A 15,834-nucleotide genomic window follows, 5' to 3' on the forward strand; every position below is an offset into this window, starting at 1 on the left:
CAGGATGGGACACCGGGTGCGGAGGGAGGGTCTGAGGCGGAGTTTTGAGGAGAAAACGGTGAATTTCGGGCATTTAGCGGGGGGTGAACAGGAAAAAACGGGGACGGGAGCAGGACCGGGAATTGTCCCCCCGATTTTCCCCATCCTTGGATCCATCGAGGGGTCTGAGGGGAACGGGACCCCCTCCATGGACAGGGACCCCCCCCGCCAGGGCGCTGGAATGGGGCAGATTCCCGTAATTCCGTTAATTACCGTAATTTTGTTAATTATGTTAATTCTGTTAATTAATTCCCACTCACGGGATGTGACCCCAATTAACACCCCAAAACACGGAGGGGGGGACTGAGCAGGACCAGGGAGACCCTTCCCCTCTGCTGCCCCATCCTAACTGATGAATTTGCCCAATTTACCCGATTTCCTCAATTTTTGGGGCTCATGCTGGGGGTAGCGTGGCCGAGCGGTCCAAGGCGCTGGATTAAGGCTCCAGTCCCTGCGGGGGCGTGGGTTCGAATCCCACCGCTGCCAATGCGATTTTGGGTGGAACTCTGGGATTTCTGGCACATCTGGAGGAGCCCCTCCCACCCATTTTTGGGGTTTATCCCCGGGAAAACGGGGCTCAGCATCACCAAAATGTGAGACTTTCACCCAAATCCCACCAGAGACCCCCGGGATGGGTTCCTGGGGGAGCCCCCTCCCCATGGGGGTCCCACATTCCCACCCCAACCCCGAGCCAACAAATCACCGCCCCGCGCTCCTAAAATCCCAAATCTGCTTTATTTCACCTCATTTTGGAGCAGGGGGAATTGGGGAGAGAAACGTGAATTTGGGACAATTCATAAAAACATGATCCAGATGGAAAAAAATCCCGGGGGAACAGAGAGCCCCCAACTCCAGCACCTTCATTCCAGATACCAGAACATTTTTGGTGATGAAAAACTTAAAAAAGGGCATTTTTAGCCTCTAAAAAGTGGAGTTGGATGTACAGGAGCATCTCCAGCCCTGGGACGAGCACCCAAAATTTGTCGTTCAGTCCTTGAGGTGGGCACCCAAATTTATCCATAAGTCCTTGAGGTGGACACCCAAAATTTCCATAAATCCTTGAAGTCAGTGCCCAAAATTTGTCCATAAATCCCTGAGGTGGGCACCCAAAATTTTCCATAAATCCTTGAAGTCGGCGTCCAAAATTTGTGCATAAATCCTTGGGGTGGGCACCTAAATTCCATTAATTGATCCTTAAAATGGGCACCCAAAATTTGTCCATCAGTCCTTGAGGTGGGCACCCAAAATTTATCCATCAGTCCTTGAGGTGGGCACCCAAAATTCAAAATCTCGATGCTTGAGGTGGACGCCCAAGAATTGTCCAAAGATCCCTGAGGTGAGCACCCAAGATTTTGGGTTTTGGGGAGATTTTTGGGAGGATTTTTGGAGGGAATTTTGGGGAGAATCGGGGAGATTTTGGGGGAGATTTGGGGAGAATCGAGGGGAGTTTGAGGAGAAACCAGGGGGGATTTTGAGGACAGCCCCGAGGGGGTCCCGGTGCCCCCAGGAGATCAGCACCCAAATCCCCCCAGTCCTCGGGCTCAGCACCCAAATCCTCCCGATTTTGGGGCTCAGCACCCGAATCCCCGAGGCTCACCATCCGAATCCCCCCCAATCCTCGGGCTCAGCACCCGAATCCCCCCGATTTTGGGGCTCAGCACCCGAATCCCTCCAATTTTGGGGCTCAGCACCCAAATCCCCGAGGCTCAGCACCCGAATCCCCCCGATTTTGGGGCTCGGCTCAGCACCCAAATCCCCGAGGCTGAGCACGCAGATTTTGGGGCTCAGTGCTGCGGCTCCTGGCGCAGGTGCGTCCGCAGGTGCCTTATGAGCGCCGAGCGGGACACGAAGCTCTTGGGGCAGCCCGAGCAGGGGGCTCAGCACCCAAATCCCCCCAAATCCGCGGGTCTCAGCCCCCCAAACCCGGGCCCCGGGCTCTCCGTCCCGCTCAGTGCTGCGGCTCCTGGCGCAGGTGCGTCCGCAGGTGCTTCATGAGCGCCGAGCGGGACACGAAGCTCTTGGGGCAGCCCGAGCAGGGGTACGGGCGCTCGCCGGTGTGCGTGCGCCGGTGGATGACCAGGCTGGAGCTGGCGCGGGAAGCTCTTGCCGCACTCGGGGCAGCCGAACGGCTTCTCGCCGGTGTGCACCCGCCAGTGCCGCCGCAGCGCCGCCCCGTCCCGGAACGCCTTCCCGCACTGCTCGCACGCGGGGCGGCGCCGCCGCGGCACCCCCGGGACCCCCGAGGGGCCGGGACCGAGGGGATGGACGGGAACCGGGACCCCCGGGACCCCCGAGGGGCCGGGACCGAGGGGATGGACGGGAACCGGGACCCCCGAGATTCTGTCCCCGAGGGGCTGAGGGGGCACCGGGACCCCCGAAGGGCCGTTTCTAAGCAGCCAAGGGGACACCGGGACCCCCGCCCCCGCGCTCGCGGCTGTCCCCAAGGGGCCATGGGGACGCCGGGACCCCCGAGGGGCTTTCCCTGAGGGGCCTGCAGGACCCCCGCCCCACACTCAGGGCTCTCCCTAAGGGGGTCGCTGACCCTCTGGGACCCCCTCCCCACCCTCGGGGGCTGTCCCTAACGAGCATGGTGACACCGGCACCCCCTCGGGGCTGTCCCCAACCACCCGTGTAATCACCGGGACCCCCGCCCCACCTTCGGGGCTGTCCCCACCGACCCACCGCCGGTGCGGGCAGGCCGCGTTGCCCGCCCCGCACTCGGCGCACGGCCCGGCCGCCGCCGCCGCCGCCGCTCCCCGGTGGGTTTTGCGGTGCTTGCTGAGCGAGGTTTTGCGGGTGCTTGCTGAGCGATTTGACGGCCGCGAAGCCCTTGCCGCAGTCGGGGCACTCGTAGGGGCGCTCCCCGGTGTGGATGCGCTGGTGCGCCACCAGCGCGGCGTGCGACGACAGGCTGCGCCCGCAGTCGGTGCAGATGAAGCCGCCCGAGTGCCGCGCCCGCCGGTGCTTGCCCAGCGACTTGGTGGCCATGAAGGCCATGCCGCAGTCGGGGCAGCGGAACGGGCGCTCGCCGGTGTGGATGCGCCGGTGCGTGACCAGCGAGGCCGCCGACGTGAGCGTCTTGCCGCAGTCGGGGCAGCGCAGCGCCCCGTCCAGGTGCGTGCGCCGGTGCTTGCGGAGGGAGCGCGCCGAGGCGAAGCGCTTGGGGCAGGCGCGGCAGCGGTGCGGGCGCGGCTGGCAGCCCGCGGCGCCGCCCAGGTGCTCCCGCAGCGCCGCCCCGCACGGGAAGGGCGCGCGGCAGCGCCAGCAGGTGAAGGTGAGCCCAGGTGCGCCCGGCGCGGCCCCGCCCCCGTGCGAGGAGCGCAGGTGGCGGCTCAGGGACGAGCCCGACGTGAAGGATTTGCCGCACTGGGGGCAGGAGGGGCGGGACGGGGCGATCGGGGGGGCGGCTGGGGGGGCAAAAGGGGGCGGGGAGCAGGGGGGGTGCGGGGAGGGGGAGGGGCTGCGGGAGGGGTCGTCTGGGGGGGGGAGGATGGGGGGAAATGGGGGGAAATGGGAGGGGGGAAATGGGAGAAAAAGGGGGGAAATGGGGAGGAAAAGGGGGAAAACGGGGGGGGGGGGGGGGGAAGAGGAAAAATGGTGGTGAAAATCAGAGAAACACAAGGAAAAGGGGAAAAAACTCCCCCAGTCCCGTCCCCCCCAGTCCAAACCAGTAACGCCAAATCCTCCTTTAACCCTTTCCAGTCCCTCCCAGTTGGCCCCGTTCGATCCCAGTCCCTCCCAGTGCTCCCAGTCCATCCCAGCTTCCCCAGTTCTCCCCTGAGGACCCTCCCCAGTTCCCTCCCAGTACAAACCAGTAACCCCAAATTCCCCTTTAACCCTTCCCCAGTCCCTCCCAGTTCCCCCAGTTCGATCCCAGTTCCCTCCCAGTCCCTCCCAGTCCCCCCGGTTCTCACCTGAGGACCCCCCCCAGTTCCCCCAGAGCCTCAGGAGGGGTCGCGCCGCTCTTCCTCCTCCTCCTCCTCCTCCTCCTCCTCCGTGTCCGGGCCGGGCCCCCCCCCAGACCCCGCCCGCGGCTCCTGGGGAGGGGGGAAACGGGGTCAGGGGGGACCGCGGGGTTTTGGGGAGAAACCGGGGGATTTTGGGGAATTTTGGGGTAAAGCTGCGGGGATTTTTTGGGAGAATTTTGGGGAGAATCGGGGGCATTTTAGGGGAGATTGTGGGGGAGAGTTTGGGAAGAACCAGGGGCAGATTTTGGGACAATTTTGAGGAGAAACGGGGGGATTTTGGGACAGTTTTGGGGAGAACCTGGGGGGGGGGGGGATTTGGAGAGAACCCGGGGGGATTTTGGGGAGAATTTTGGGGGAGTTTTCCGGGGGGATTTTGGGGAAAAGCCGGGGGGATTTTAGGGAGGTTATGGAGGAAAAGTGGGGGGATTTTGGGGCTGATTTGGAGGAGAAGGCGGAGGGATTTTGGGGGGAATTAAAGGGAATTTTGGGGGCATTTTGGGGAGGATTTTTGGGGAAAAGCCGGGGGGATTTTGAGGAGAAACCGGGGGGATTTTGAGGGGAGGAATTTGGGCTGATATTAGGGGGAACTTTTGGGCTGATTTCGGGGGGTATTTTGGGGATACATTGGGAGGAGTTTTGGAGACGATTTGGGGGGGATTTCGGGGGCATTTTGGACTGATTTTGGGCTGATTTCTGAAGGATTTCGGAGGGATTTCGGGCTGATTTCGGGGGGATTTGGGGTCGCTACCTTCGGGGGTGCTCGGGGGCGTTTCGGAGCCCACCGTGACCTCCTGCAGCACCTCGGGCACCTGGGCGGGGCGGGGCCGGCGGAAAGAGGCGCAAACGACCCAAAATTCACGGAAATAAACGAAAATAAACGACCGAAAAGCGCCCAAAGGAACGGAATGAGAAAGAGAATTTAAATAAGAAAATAAAGAGCGCAGGGAGAAATAAATGGTGGGAGATAAAATTCGGAAATTCAGCGCTCGGAACAAAATGAAATTAAAAAAAAAAAAAACCGGACCGAAATAAAATTAAGAACCCGATGAAATTAAAAGGAATTAAAGAAAATAATAGAAAATAAAATACAGTTAAGTTAAACAAGATTAGATGAAATGAAATAAAGGTAAAATTAAATAAAGTGAGAGGAGATAAACTAGGACAAAATAAAATACAACTTAATTAAACAACATAAGATAAAATGTCATGATATAAGGATAAAATTAAATGAAATTAAACAAAGATAAAATGAAATAAAGTGGGACGAGATAAACAAATTTGAAAATAAAAAAAGAAAAATAAAAAAGTTATATCAAAGTAAAATTAAGGTAAAGCAAAGTAAAACAAAACAAGACAAAAAAGAGTAAATGAAACGAACAAAGAGAAATAAAATAAAATAAATTCAAACGAAACAAAATGAAATTAAATTAAATAAAGTAAAATAAAATAAAATAAATATATAAATAAAATAAAATAAAATAAAATAAAAATTTTAAAAAATGAAATAAAATAAAATGAAATAAAATGAAATAAAATTAAATAAAATAAACCTAGAACGGAACTTTTTCGAACAAACTTTTAAAACCCGAATTAGCAGACAAAAAGAGGGGGAAAAAATTATTTAAAAACCGGAAAATAATTAAATAAAAATTTAAAAAAATTAAAAATAAAATTTTTCCAGCCCTACCTGGGTCTCGGCCATGCCGGGGGGGGGGGCGGATTTTGGGGGTCCCGGGGGGCTCCGGGAGCGGCTCCGGCAGCGGCGGCACCGAGAGGGGAGGGAGGGGGTCAGTGACGTCATTGTGACGTCACGGCCCCGCCGGGACCCCCCCGGGAGAGGGGGGAAAGGGGGGGGGGGTCCTGGAGGGAAAATCGTGGGAATATCGTGGGGTATCGTGGGAATATCGTGGGGTATCGGGGAATATCGTGGGTCAAAAAGGAGGGAATCGGGTTAAAAAGGGGGAATTTGGGTAAAAACCGGGGAATTTGGGGTTAAAACCGGGGAATTGGGGTTATAAAAGGGGGGAATTGGGTCAAAACGGGAGGATTTGTGTTAAACGTGGGGAATTTGGGGTTGAAAGGGGAAATTTGGGTAAAAACCGGGGAATTTGGGGTTAAAAGTGGGGGGATTTGGGTTAAAAGGGAAGAAGTTGAGTTAAAACCGGGGGAATTTGGGTTAAAAACCCGGGAATTTGGGTTAAAAGGGGGGATTTTGGGTTTAAAAGGCGAATTTGGGTTTAAAGAGGGGGATTGGGGTTAGAACCGGGGAAATTGGGGTTAAAAAGGGGAAATTCGGGTTAAAACGGGGAATGCAGGTGCCGCGGGGCCTGTCGCGATAAACCATCAATGCCGATGGACCATCGTCAGTCGCGATAAGGCAACAATCGCGATAAGCCCTGGGTCGCGATGGACCATCAGCCGCTCGCGATGGGCCATCGAGCGGGGGCGGGGCCGCCCGGGAAAAATTCCTTTTTTCCTTTTTTCCTTTTTTCCTTTTTTCCCTTTTTTCCTTTTTTTCCCTTCCCCCCCCCCCCTTTTTTCCCTTGTTTTCCTTTTTCCCCTTTTTTTCCTTTTTTCCCTTTTTCATGGAAAAATTCCCGCCCGAGCCACCAAAAACCCCAAATCGGGAGATTTGTCCCCATTTCCACCCAATTTCCCCGTTGGTGTGGGAGATAAAACGGAAATTTTTAATTTTTTATTAATTCCCTCGAGTTTGGGTCCGCCCCGCTGGGAAAAGGGGGAGAAAATCCCCAAAATCCTGAATCTCCAGATTTTTAAATTTTATTTAACTTTTTCCAGCCCGTTTTTGATTTTGTTTCCTGTACAACTTCCATTTAATTTTATATGATAATTATTTAATTAGTTTTACTCGGGGTCTACGGGGTTTTTTTTTCTTTATTTAACTTTTTCCAGCTCGTTTTTAGTTCCCTTTCCTGCGTAACTTCCATTTAATTTTAATTATTTCTTATCTAGTTATTATTTAATTATTACTTATTTTCTTATTTTTTATTAATATTTTTTTATTTTTACTTTTTCCTGCTGGTTTTTAATTCCCTTCCCCGCGCAATTCGATTTAATTTTAATTTCTTCTATTAAATTTCCTAATTAAATAGAGAATAATTAGGTAGAATTAAATAGATAAACAGAATAATTAAATAGATAAATAGAATAATTAAATAGATAAATACAGTAATTAAACAGAATTCCGGTTCATTTTTAACTCTTTCCATCCCGGACCCCTCACCGCCTCCCTCACCCCAAAAAGCCCCAAAACCGCACAAAAACCGCACAAAAACCGGAGGCTGCTCAAAGAGGGGGGGGGGGGGTTTATTCAGCCGGGGGGGATTTTGGCTCATTTTTGGGTCATTTTTGTTTCATTTTTGGGTCATTTTTGGCTCATTTCGGGTCATTCTCAGTCCTCCTTGCCCGGCACCACCGCCGTCCTCTCACCCCGCGGGGGGGGGATGGGTCCCTGTGGGGGGGGGGGGGGGGGGGTTAAAACGGTGACCTTTGACCTCAGACCCCCCTCCCCTCCCCCCCCCCCCGTGTCCCCAAGGCCCCCCCGGGGTCCCAATTGTGCCCCGCCCCCCCCCACCCGGACCCCTCCCCTGTCATTGTCCCCTCCCCGTGTCCCCCCCCCCACCGTGTTCCCCCCGTCCACGTCATTGTCCCCTCCCGCCTGTCATTGTCATTGTCCCCTCCCTGTCCCTGTGCCCCCCTCACCTCCGTGTCCCACCCGTGTCCCCATCCCCCCCAGTGTCATTGTCCCCTCCCTGTCCCTGTGCCCCCCTCACCTCCGTGTCCGTGTCCCCCCAGGAGGCCCTTGAGGACCCCCCAGCCCCAGCGCAGGAGGTTCAGCAGGCACTGCAGTCCGGCACACATCCCTGGGGACAATGAGGGGACACTGAGGGGACACTGAGGGGGCACACAGAACCCACCCTGTGCCATCCCTGTCCCTGTGTCCCTGTCACATCCCTGTCCCCAGCCCTGTCCCTGTCCCCAGCCAGGTTCAGCAGGCACTGCAGTCCGGCACACATCCCTGGGGACACTGAGGGGACACTGAGGGGACACTGAGGGGACACTGAGGGGACACACAGAACCCACCCTGTGCCATCCCTGTCCCCATGTCCCTGTGCCCATGTCCCTGTCCCTGTCCCCAGCGCCAGGTTCAGCAGGCTCTGCAGTCCAGCACACATCCCTGGGGACACTGAGGGGACATTGGGGACACTGAGGGGGCACACAGAACCCACCCTGTGCCATCCCTGTCCCCATGTCCCTGTGCCCATGTCCCTGTCCCTGTCCCCAGCGCCAGGTTCAGCAGGCTCTGCAGTCCGGCACACATCCCTGGGGACACAATGGGGACATCAAGGGGACATGGGGGACACCCAGGGGACACTGAGGGGACACACAGCCGCCACCACACCCTGTCCCCATGGCCCCGTCCCTGTCACTATCCTGTCCCTGTGTCCCTGTTCCTCCCATCCTGTGCCATCCCTGTCCCTGTCCCCACATCCTGATCCTGTCCCTGTCCCCCTCCCCACATCCCTCCTGTCCCCTCCCTGTCCCCACATCCTGTCCGTGTCCCCATGTCCCTGTCCCTGTCCCTCTGTCCCTCTGTCCCTCTGTCCCTCTGTCCCCACATCCTGCCCCTGTCTGTGTCCCTGTGTCCCTGTGTCCCCCTGTCCCACATCCTGCCCCTGTCCTTGTCCCTGTCCCAGCCCTGTCCCCACATCCTGTCCCAATGTCCCTGTCCCATTTCTGTCCCCATGTCTGTGTCCCTGTCCCTGTGTCCCTCTGTCCCCACATCCTGTCCCCAGGTCCCCACCCTGTTCCTGTGTCCCCACCCCCGCCTTCCCAATGTCCCCGACCTGTCCCCATCCTGTCCCCCGTGTCCACGGGTCCCCCTTGCTGTCTCCGATGTCCCCCTCCCTGTCCCCGTGCCATCCTCACTGTCCCATCCCTGTCCCCAATGTCCCCAATGTCCCCAATGTCCCTGATCCCTCTCTCCAGGATCCCCTTGCTGTCCCCCATCCCTGTCCCCAGTGTCCCCGATGTCCCCAGTGTCCCCAAGCTGATGTTCCTGGTCCCTGTCCCTGATGTCCCCTTGCTGTCCCCATCCTGTCCCCAGCCCCTGTCCCCATGCCATCCTCACTGTCCCCGTGCTGTCCCCTTGCTGTCCCCAATGTCCCCTCTGTCTGTCCCCACCGTCCCCATCCCAGCCCCACTGTCCCCGTGCTGTCCCCACTGTCCCCGTGCTGTCCCCATCCCTGTCCCATCCCTGTCCCATCCCTGTCCCCACTGTCCCCAATGTCCTCATCCTGTCGCCATCCTGTCCCCATGCCATCCCCACTGTCCCCACTGTCCCCATGCCATCCCCAATGTCCCCTCACTGTCCCCATGCCATGCCCTCTGTCCCCGTGCTGTCCCCTCTGTCCCCTTGCTGTCCCCATCCTGTCACCATCCCCACTGTCCCCTCACTGTCCCCACTGTCCCCATGCCATCCCCGCTGTCCCCTCTGTCCCCCACTGTCCCCTCACTGTCCCCCACTGTCCCCATGCCATCCCCTCTGTCCCCTCTGTCCCCGCTGTCCCCTCACTCACCGGTGGCTCCGCTGTCCCCACTGTCCCCATGCCATCCCCACTGTCCCCACTGTCCCCATGCCATCCCCAATGTCCCCTCACTGTCCCCATGCCATGCCCTCTGTCCCCTCTGTCCCAGCTGTCCCCTTGCTGTCCCCATCCTGTCACCATCCCCAATGTCCCCTCACTGTCCCCACTGTCCCCATGCCATCCCCGCTGTCCCCTCTGTCCCCTCTGTCCCCCGCTGTCCCCCGCTGTCCCCACTGTCCCCATGCCATCCCCACTGTCCCCACTGTCCCCATGCCATCCCCAATGTCCCCCTCACTGTCCCCATGCCATCCCTGCTGTCCCCTCTGTCCCCTCTGTCCCCCGCTGTCCCCTCACTCACCGGTGGCTCCGCTGTCCCCACTGTCCCCATGCCATCCCCACTGTCCCCCACTGTCCCCATGCCATCCCTGCTGTCCCCTCTGTCCCCTCTGTCCCCCTCTGTCCCCGCTGTCCCCCTCACTCACCGGTGGCTCCGCTGTCGGTGCCGCGGTGGCTCCGGGGCCGCCCTTAAATCCCCGCGGGAGGGGACAGGGAGGGGACACGGGGGACAGGGCAGGTGACAGGGAGGGGACACGGGGGGACAGGTGACAGATCGGTGACGGGGGGACAGGTGACAGGGGAGGGGGACAGGGAGGGGACACGGACAGGTGACAGGGGAGGGGACACGGACAGGTGACAGGCTGGTGACAGGTCCGTGAGGGGGCAGATGACAGGGGCAGGTGACTGGGCAGGGGACAAGGGAGGTGACACAGGTGGCGCAGGTGACAGGTTGGTGACAGGGCGGGTGACAAAGGAGGTGACAATGATGGCACTGGGGCCGGTTCTCCCGGTCCCCACCCGGGCCCGCGTGGGAGGGAGGGGTGGGCCTGGGAGGGGACACGGGCACGGGGGGACACGTGGGGGACACTGGGGACACGGGGACATGGGGGGGGACATGGGGACATTGAGGGGTCGTGGGGACATTGGGGGGATATGGAAGGGACATTGGGGACATGGGGACATTGGGGGGACGTGAGGATCTTTGGGATATTGGGGACATTATGGACATGGAGGGACGTGGGGACATTGGAGGGGGACATGGAAGGGACATTGAGCAGGACATTGCAGACTTGGGACAAGGGGACATTGGGCACAGGGGACATGGGGGGGATATGAGGACACGGAGACAGGGGACACTGGGTGGGACATTGGGACAAGGAGGGGACATTGGGGACACGGGGACAGGGGTGGCATTGGGGGGATATGAGGGGCATATGGGGACATGGAGGGGACATGGGGACATTGAGAGGGACATGGGGACATGGGGACATTGGGGACATGGGGACATTGGGGACATGGGGATGGGGGTGACATTGGGGACATTGGGGACAAAGAGGGGACATGAGGGGACATGGGGACATCGGGGACATGGGGATGTTCAGGGACATTGGGGACATTGGGGACATTGAGGGGACATGGAGGGGACATGAGGGGACATTGGGGACATGGGGATGGTCGGAACATGAGGGGACATTGGGGACCGTGGCTGGGAGGGCCCGGGGGCTCCCCGGAGGTCTCAGGGGGTCCCTGGGGTCACTGCGGGGTCACTGCGGGGTCACTGCGGGGTCACAGAGGTCACCAAGGTGTCACGGTGGGGGGGGGTCCTTGCTGTCCCCCGTCCCCGTGACCTTTGACCCGGCGCGGGGGCGGCTGATTCATTTCCCCGCCACCCCCGGAGGTGGGCGGGGCCCGGCTGAGGGGATGTGGGCGTGGTTTCCGCCGAGTGGGCGGGGCTGTATGTGGGGCAGGGGGCGTGGCCGCCGGCGGCAGCGGTGGGCGCGGCCTGTGGCGGAAAGGGGCGGGTCCATCGCGCACCGCGAGCGGTGGTTGGGTGGCGGGGGGGGGCGTGGCCGGCGGCGGAAGGGGGCGGGGCCTGCGTGGCGCGCTCGGGGCCGCGATGGTGAGCGGGGCCCGGGGGGGGGGATGGGGGGGCCTGGGGGGGATTTTGGGGGTCCCGGGGCGGATCTGGGGACCCCGCGCGACCCCCCGAGCCCCCCCGGGACCCCCTGAAGCCCCCCCTGAACCCCCCCTGAGCGCCCCCCGACCCCCCCAAACCCCTCCCCGGGACCCCCCCAACCCCCCCCCTGAGCCCTCCCGGGACCCCTCTGAGACCCCCGGGACCCCCCCCCATTTCACCGGGACCCCCCCGAGACCCCCCCTGCGATCGCCCTGAGCCCTGCGGACCCCCAGACCCCCCAAACCCCCCAAAATCCCCAAAATCCCCCCCAAATCCCCCCAAAGACCCCCGAAATCCGCCCAAAACCCCGCGTGACGCCCCCGTGCCCCCCCAGCTGTTCTACTCCTTCTTCAAGTCCCTGGTGGGCAAGGACGTGGTGGTGGAGCTCAAGAACGACCTCAGGTACGGGACCGGGGGGGGGGGGTCGGGACACCCCCCAAAACACCCCCAAAAACCACCCCCAAAAAAACCCTAAAAACACCCCGGAAACACCCCAAGAAACTGCCCAGAAACACCCCCAAAACACCCCCAAAACCACCCCCAAAACACCCCCAAAAACTCCCTAAAAGACCCTCAAAAATCACCCCCAAAAATACCCCAAAACACCCCAAAATCTGCCCCAGAAACTCCCTGGAAACACCCCCAAACCCCCCCAAAAAACCCCAAAAAACCCCAAAAAAACTGCCTGGGAGCCCCAGCTCCCCCCAGGGACCCCCCCAAACCCCCCCAGGACCCCCCAAACCCACCGAGACCCCTCCCCAATTTCCCGCCCTGTCTCCCCCCAGCATCTGCGGCACGCTGCACTCGGTGGATCAGGTGAGTCGGGGGTCTGGGGGGGGGTCTGGGGGTTCCTGGGGGGTCTGGGGGGTCCCCTGGGGGGGTTTGGGGGGTCCCTGGGGGGGGTCTGGGGGGTCCCTGGGGAGGTCTCTGGGGGGGTTTTGGGGGTCCCGGGTGTGTTTTGGGGGGGGTCCCGGGGGTCTCAGGGTTTTTGGGGGGGTCTCTGAGGGTCCCTGGGGGGGTTTGGGGGGGTCCCTGGGGGAATCCTGGGGGGTCCTGGGGGTTTTGGGGGGGTTTTGGAGGGGGTCTCTGTGGTTTTGGGGGGTCCTGGGTGTGTTGGGGGAGGTCCTGGGGGTCTCTGGGGGGTCCCTGGGGGTCTCTGTGGTTTTGGAGGGTCCCGGGAGTTTTAGGGGGGTTTTGGGGGGGGGTCCCAGGTGGGTCTCTGGGGGATTTGGGGGGGTCTCAGTGTTTTTGGGGGGGGGGGGTCCCGGAGCCCCCCTGAGCCCCCCGTGTCCCCCCCCCAGTACCTGAACATCAAACTGACCGACATCAGCGTGACGGACCCCGAGAAGTACCCCGCACATGGTGGGTGGGGGGCTCGGGGGGCTCGGGGGGGTCCTGGGGGGGTTTGGGGGGTCCGGGGGGGGGATTCGAATGGTTTTGAGGGGGCTGGGTGTGAATTTGGGGAGGGGTCTTGTGGGGTCCTGAGGGGTTCTGGGAGGGTTTGGGGGGTCCTGGGGGAATTTGGGGAGGTTTGGGGGGGGTCTCAGTGGTTTTGGGGGTCTCAGGGAGGGGTGTCTCTGTTTTGGGGGGGGGGGTCTCAGGGCTGTCCCCATGGCTTTTAGGATATCTCTGTTTTGGGGGGGGGGGGGGGGGCTCTCAGGGGGGTGTCAGTAATTTGGGGAGGGGTCTCTCCCCAGCTGTCAGTGAAGAGCTGCTTCATCCGGGGTTCAGTGGTTTGGGGGATCTCTGTGATTTTTGGGTTTTTTTTGGGGGGGTTTCTCAGTGGTTTTTGGTAACTCGGTGATTTGGGGAGGGTCTCAAGAGGGCTGTCAGTAATTTGGGGAGGGGTCTCTCCCCAGCTTTCAGTGAAGAGCTGCTCCATCCGGGGCTCGGTTGTTCGCTGCGTGGTTTTGGTTATCTCAGTGATTTTTGGGGTTTTTTTTTGGGGTTTCTCTGTTTTTGGGGGTCTCACTAATTTGGGGAGGGGTCTCTCCCCAGCTTTCCGTCGAGAGCTGCTCCATCCGGCTCGCTGCGTGGTTTGGGGTTTCTCTCTGTGCATCTCGGCGATTTTTGGGGGTTTTTTTGGGGGGATTTTGGGGTTTCTCCGTGGTTTTCGGGCGCGTCGGTAATTTGGGGAGGGGTCTCACGCCTGTTTCCCCCCAGCTCTCGGTCAAGAACTGCTTCATCCGCGGCTCCGTGGTTCGCTACGTGCAGCTGCCCGCCGACGAGGTGGACACGCAGCTGCTGCAGGACGCGGCGCGCAAGGAGGCGCTGCAGCAGAAACAGTGACCCCAAAACGGGCGGATTCGCCCCAAAATCGGGGGGGGTCCTCCCCGAAATCCGGGGGGATTCGCCCCAAAGTAACGGGGAAATTCGCCACAAAATCTGGGGGGATTCACCCCAAAATAACGGGGAAATTCACCCCAAAATCCGGGGGGGAGTCACCCCAAAATATCTGCAGAAACCCCTCCCTGAAAACGGGGGGATTCGCCCCAAAATCTGGGGGGAGTCACCCCAAAATTGGGGGGATTCGCCCCAAAATCTGGGGGGAACCCCATCCCAAAATCTGCAGAGATTCCTCCTCAAAATCCGGGGTGATTTCCCCCGAAATGCGGGGGGATTCGCCCCAAAGTAACGGGGAAATTCACCCCAAAATCTGGGGGGAGTCACCCCAAAATATCTGCAGAAACCCCTCCCTGAAAACGGGGGAATTCGCCCCAAAATCTGGGGGGAACCCCTCCCCAAAATCTGCAGAGATCCCTCCTCAAAATCCGGGGTGATTTCCCCCGAAATCGGGGGGGTTCACCCCAAAGTAACGGGGGGGGATTCTCTCTAAAATCTGCAGAGATTCCTTCCTAAAAAACGGGGAGATTCGCCCCAAAATCTGGGGGGATCCCCTCCCCAAAATCCAGGGCGATCTCCCCCCAAAGCGGGGGGGATTCACCCCGAAATCTGCAAAGGTCCCTCCCCAAAATTGGGGGGATTCACCCCAAAATTGGGGAAGATTCACCTCAAAAACTGGGGGGGGATTCACCTCAAAATATCTGCAAAGACCCCTCCCCAAAACCCGGGGTGATCTCCCCCAAAATCTGGGGGGATTCTCCCCAAAATAGCGGGGGGGATTCACCCCAAAATATCTGGGCGGATTCACTCCTGAAACGGGGAGGATTTACCCCAAAATGGGGGGAGATTCACCCCAAAATCCTGCAGGGACCCCTCCCCAAAATCGGGGGGATTCACCCCGAAATCTCGGGGGGATTCTCCCCAAAATGTGCAGGGACCCCTCCCCAATCCCGGGGGTCTCCCCGGCCCTTCTGCGACCCCCAATAAACGCCGGGCCCTGCCCCGCTCTGTGTGTGCCATTGATGGGGGTTTTGGGGTAATTTACGGCGATTTTGGGTCATTTTGGGGTGGTTTTGGGAGTTTTGGGGTGGTTATGGGTGGTTTGTTGGTGATTTTGGGTGGTTTCAGGGGTTTTGGACTGGTTTTGAGGTGTTTTTAGGGTGACTTGGGGATGTTTTGGGGTGATTTGGGGGTTTTTAGGGTAATTTTGGGGTGATTTTGTGTGGTTTGGGAGTTTTTGGAGTGGTTGGGGATTTTTAGAGTGATTTTTGGGATTTTTCGTTGGTTTTTGGGGTGGTTTTGAGGCGATTTCGGGTGTTTTAGGGCTGATCTCGGGGTTTTCCTGTTGTTTTAGGGCTGATTTCGGGGTTTTCCAGGTTGTTTTTGGGGTGATTTCGGGGTTTTCCAGGTTGTTTTTGGGGTGATTTCGGGGGTTTTCGGGTCTCTCCGCGCCCCCCCCATTGGACTCGCGGAGTTCTCGCTCCTCCGCTCCGCTGGGGGGCGCCAGGCGCGGCGGGCGGGGCGCTCCCTTTGCGTCATCTCCGCGGCGCCGGAAGTCCGCCGCCCACCGGCCAATGGCAGCGCGCGGCGCCGCGCACGCGCAGCACGCTCCGCCCCACGTGTCCGCTCGCGCCGCCGCCGCCGCAGGTACCGGGGGGGGGGGGGGAGGGGCTGGGGGGGGGGCACGCGACCCTCGGGACCCCCCAAAAATCCCCAAATTCACCCCAAAAAACCCCAAAAAATCCCTCCTAAAATCCCTGTGCCCGCAACTCCCGGTAGCCGCCCCCCCCTTCCACCTGCGGCCCTGAGGGACCCCCGGGACCCCCCCGCTGTCCCCTCTCCAGCCATGTCAGCCCCCCCC

The 15,834-nt window shown here is 59.5% G+C and overlaps 1 protein-coding gene, 1 non-coding gene and 1 pseudogene across 2 annotated transcripts; 2 read left to right on the forward strand and 1 right to left on the reverse strand.

The window, feature by feature from the left end:
• The first annotated feature begins 443 nt into the window (after positions 1-443).
• Positions 444-525, forward strand: TRNAL-AAG (transfer RNA leucine (anticodon AAG)). The gene has a single exon. It is a non-coding gene; the product is annotated as a tRNA-Leu (tRNA).
• A 1,462-nt stretch (positions 526-1,987) lies between these two features.
• Positions 1,988-15,834, reverse strand: part of LOC131570177 (zinc finger protein 665-like) — a 507,112-nt pseudogene continuing 493,265 nt past the window's right edge.
• Positions 10,627-14,992, forward strand: LSM2 (LSM2 homolog, U6 small nuclear RNA and mRNA degradation associated). Its single transcript, XM_058822661.1, has 7 exons — positions 10,627-10,645; positions 11,422-11,573; positions 11,965-12,032; positions 12,416-12,446; positions 12,932-12,992; positions 13,497-13,552; positions 13,794-14,992. Exons 1-7 carry the CDS (start codon positions 10,627-10,629, stop codon positions 13,917-13,919), a joined length of 513 nt encoding a protein of 170 aa, XP_058678644.1. The 3' UTR covers positions 13,920-14,992.

This window comes from Ammospiza caudacuta, chromosome 33, assembly GCF_027887145.1.
Source record: "Ammospiza caudacuta isolate bAmmCau1 chromosome 33, bAmmCau1.pri, whole genome shotgun sequence".
Classification (NCBI taxonomy): Eukaryota; Metazoa; Chordata; class Aves; order Passeriformes; family Passerellidae; genus Ammospiza; species Ammospiza caudacuta.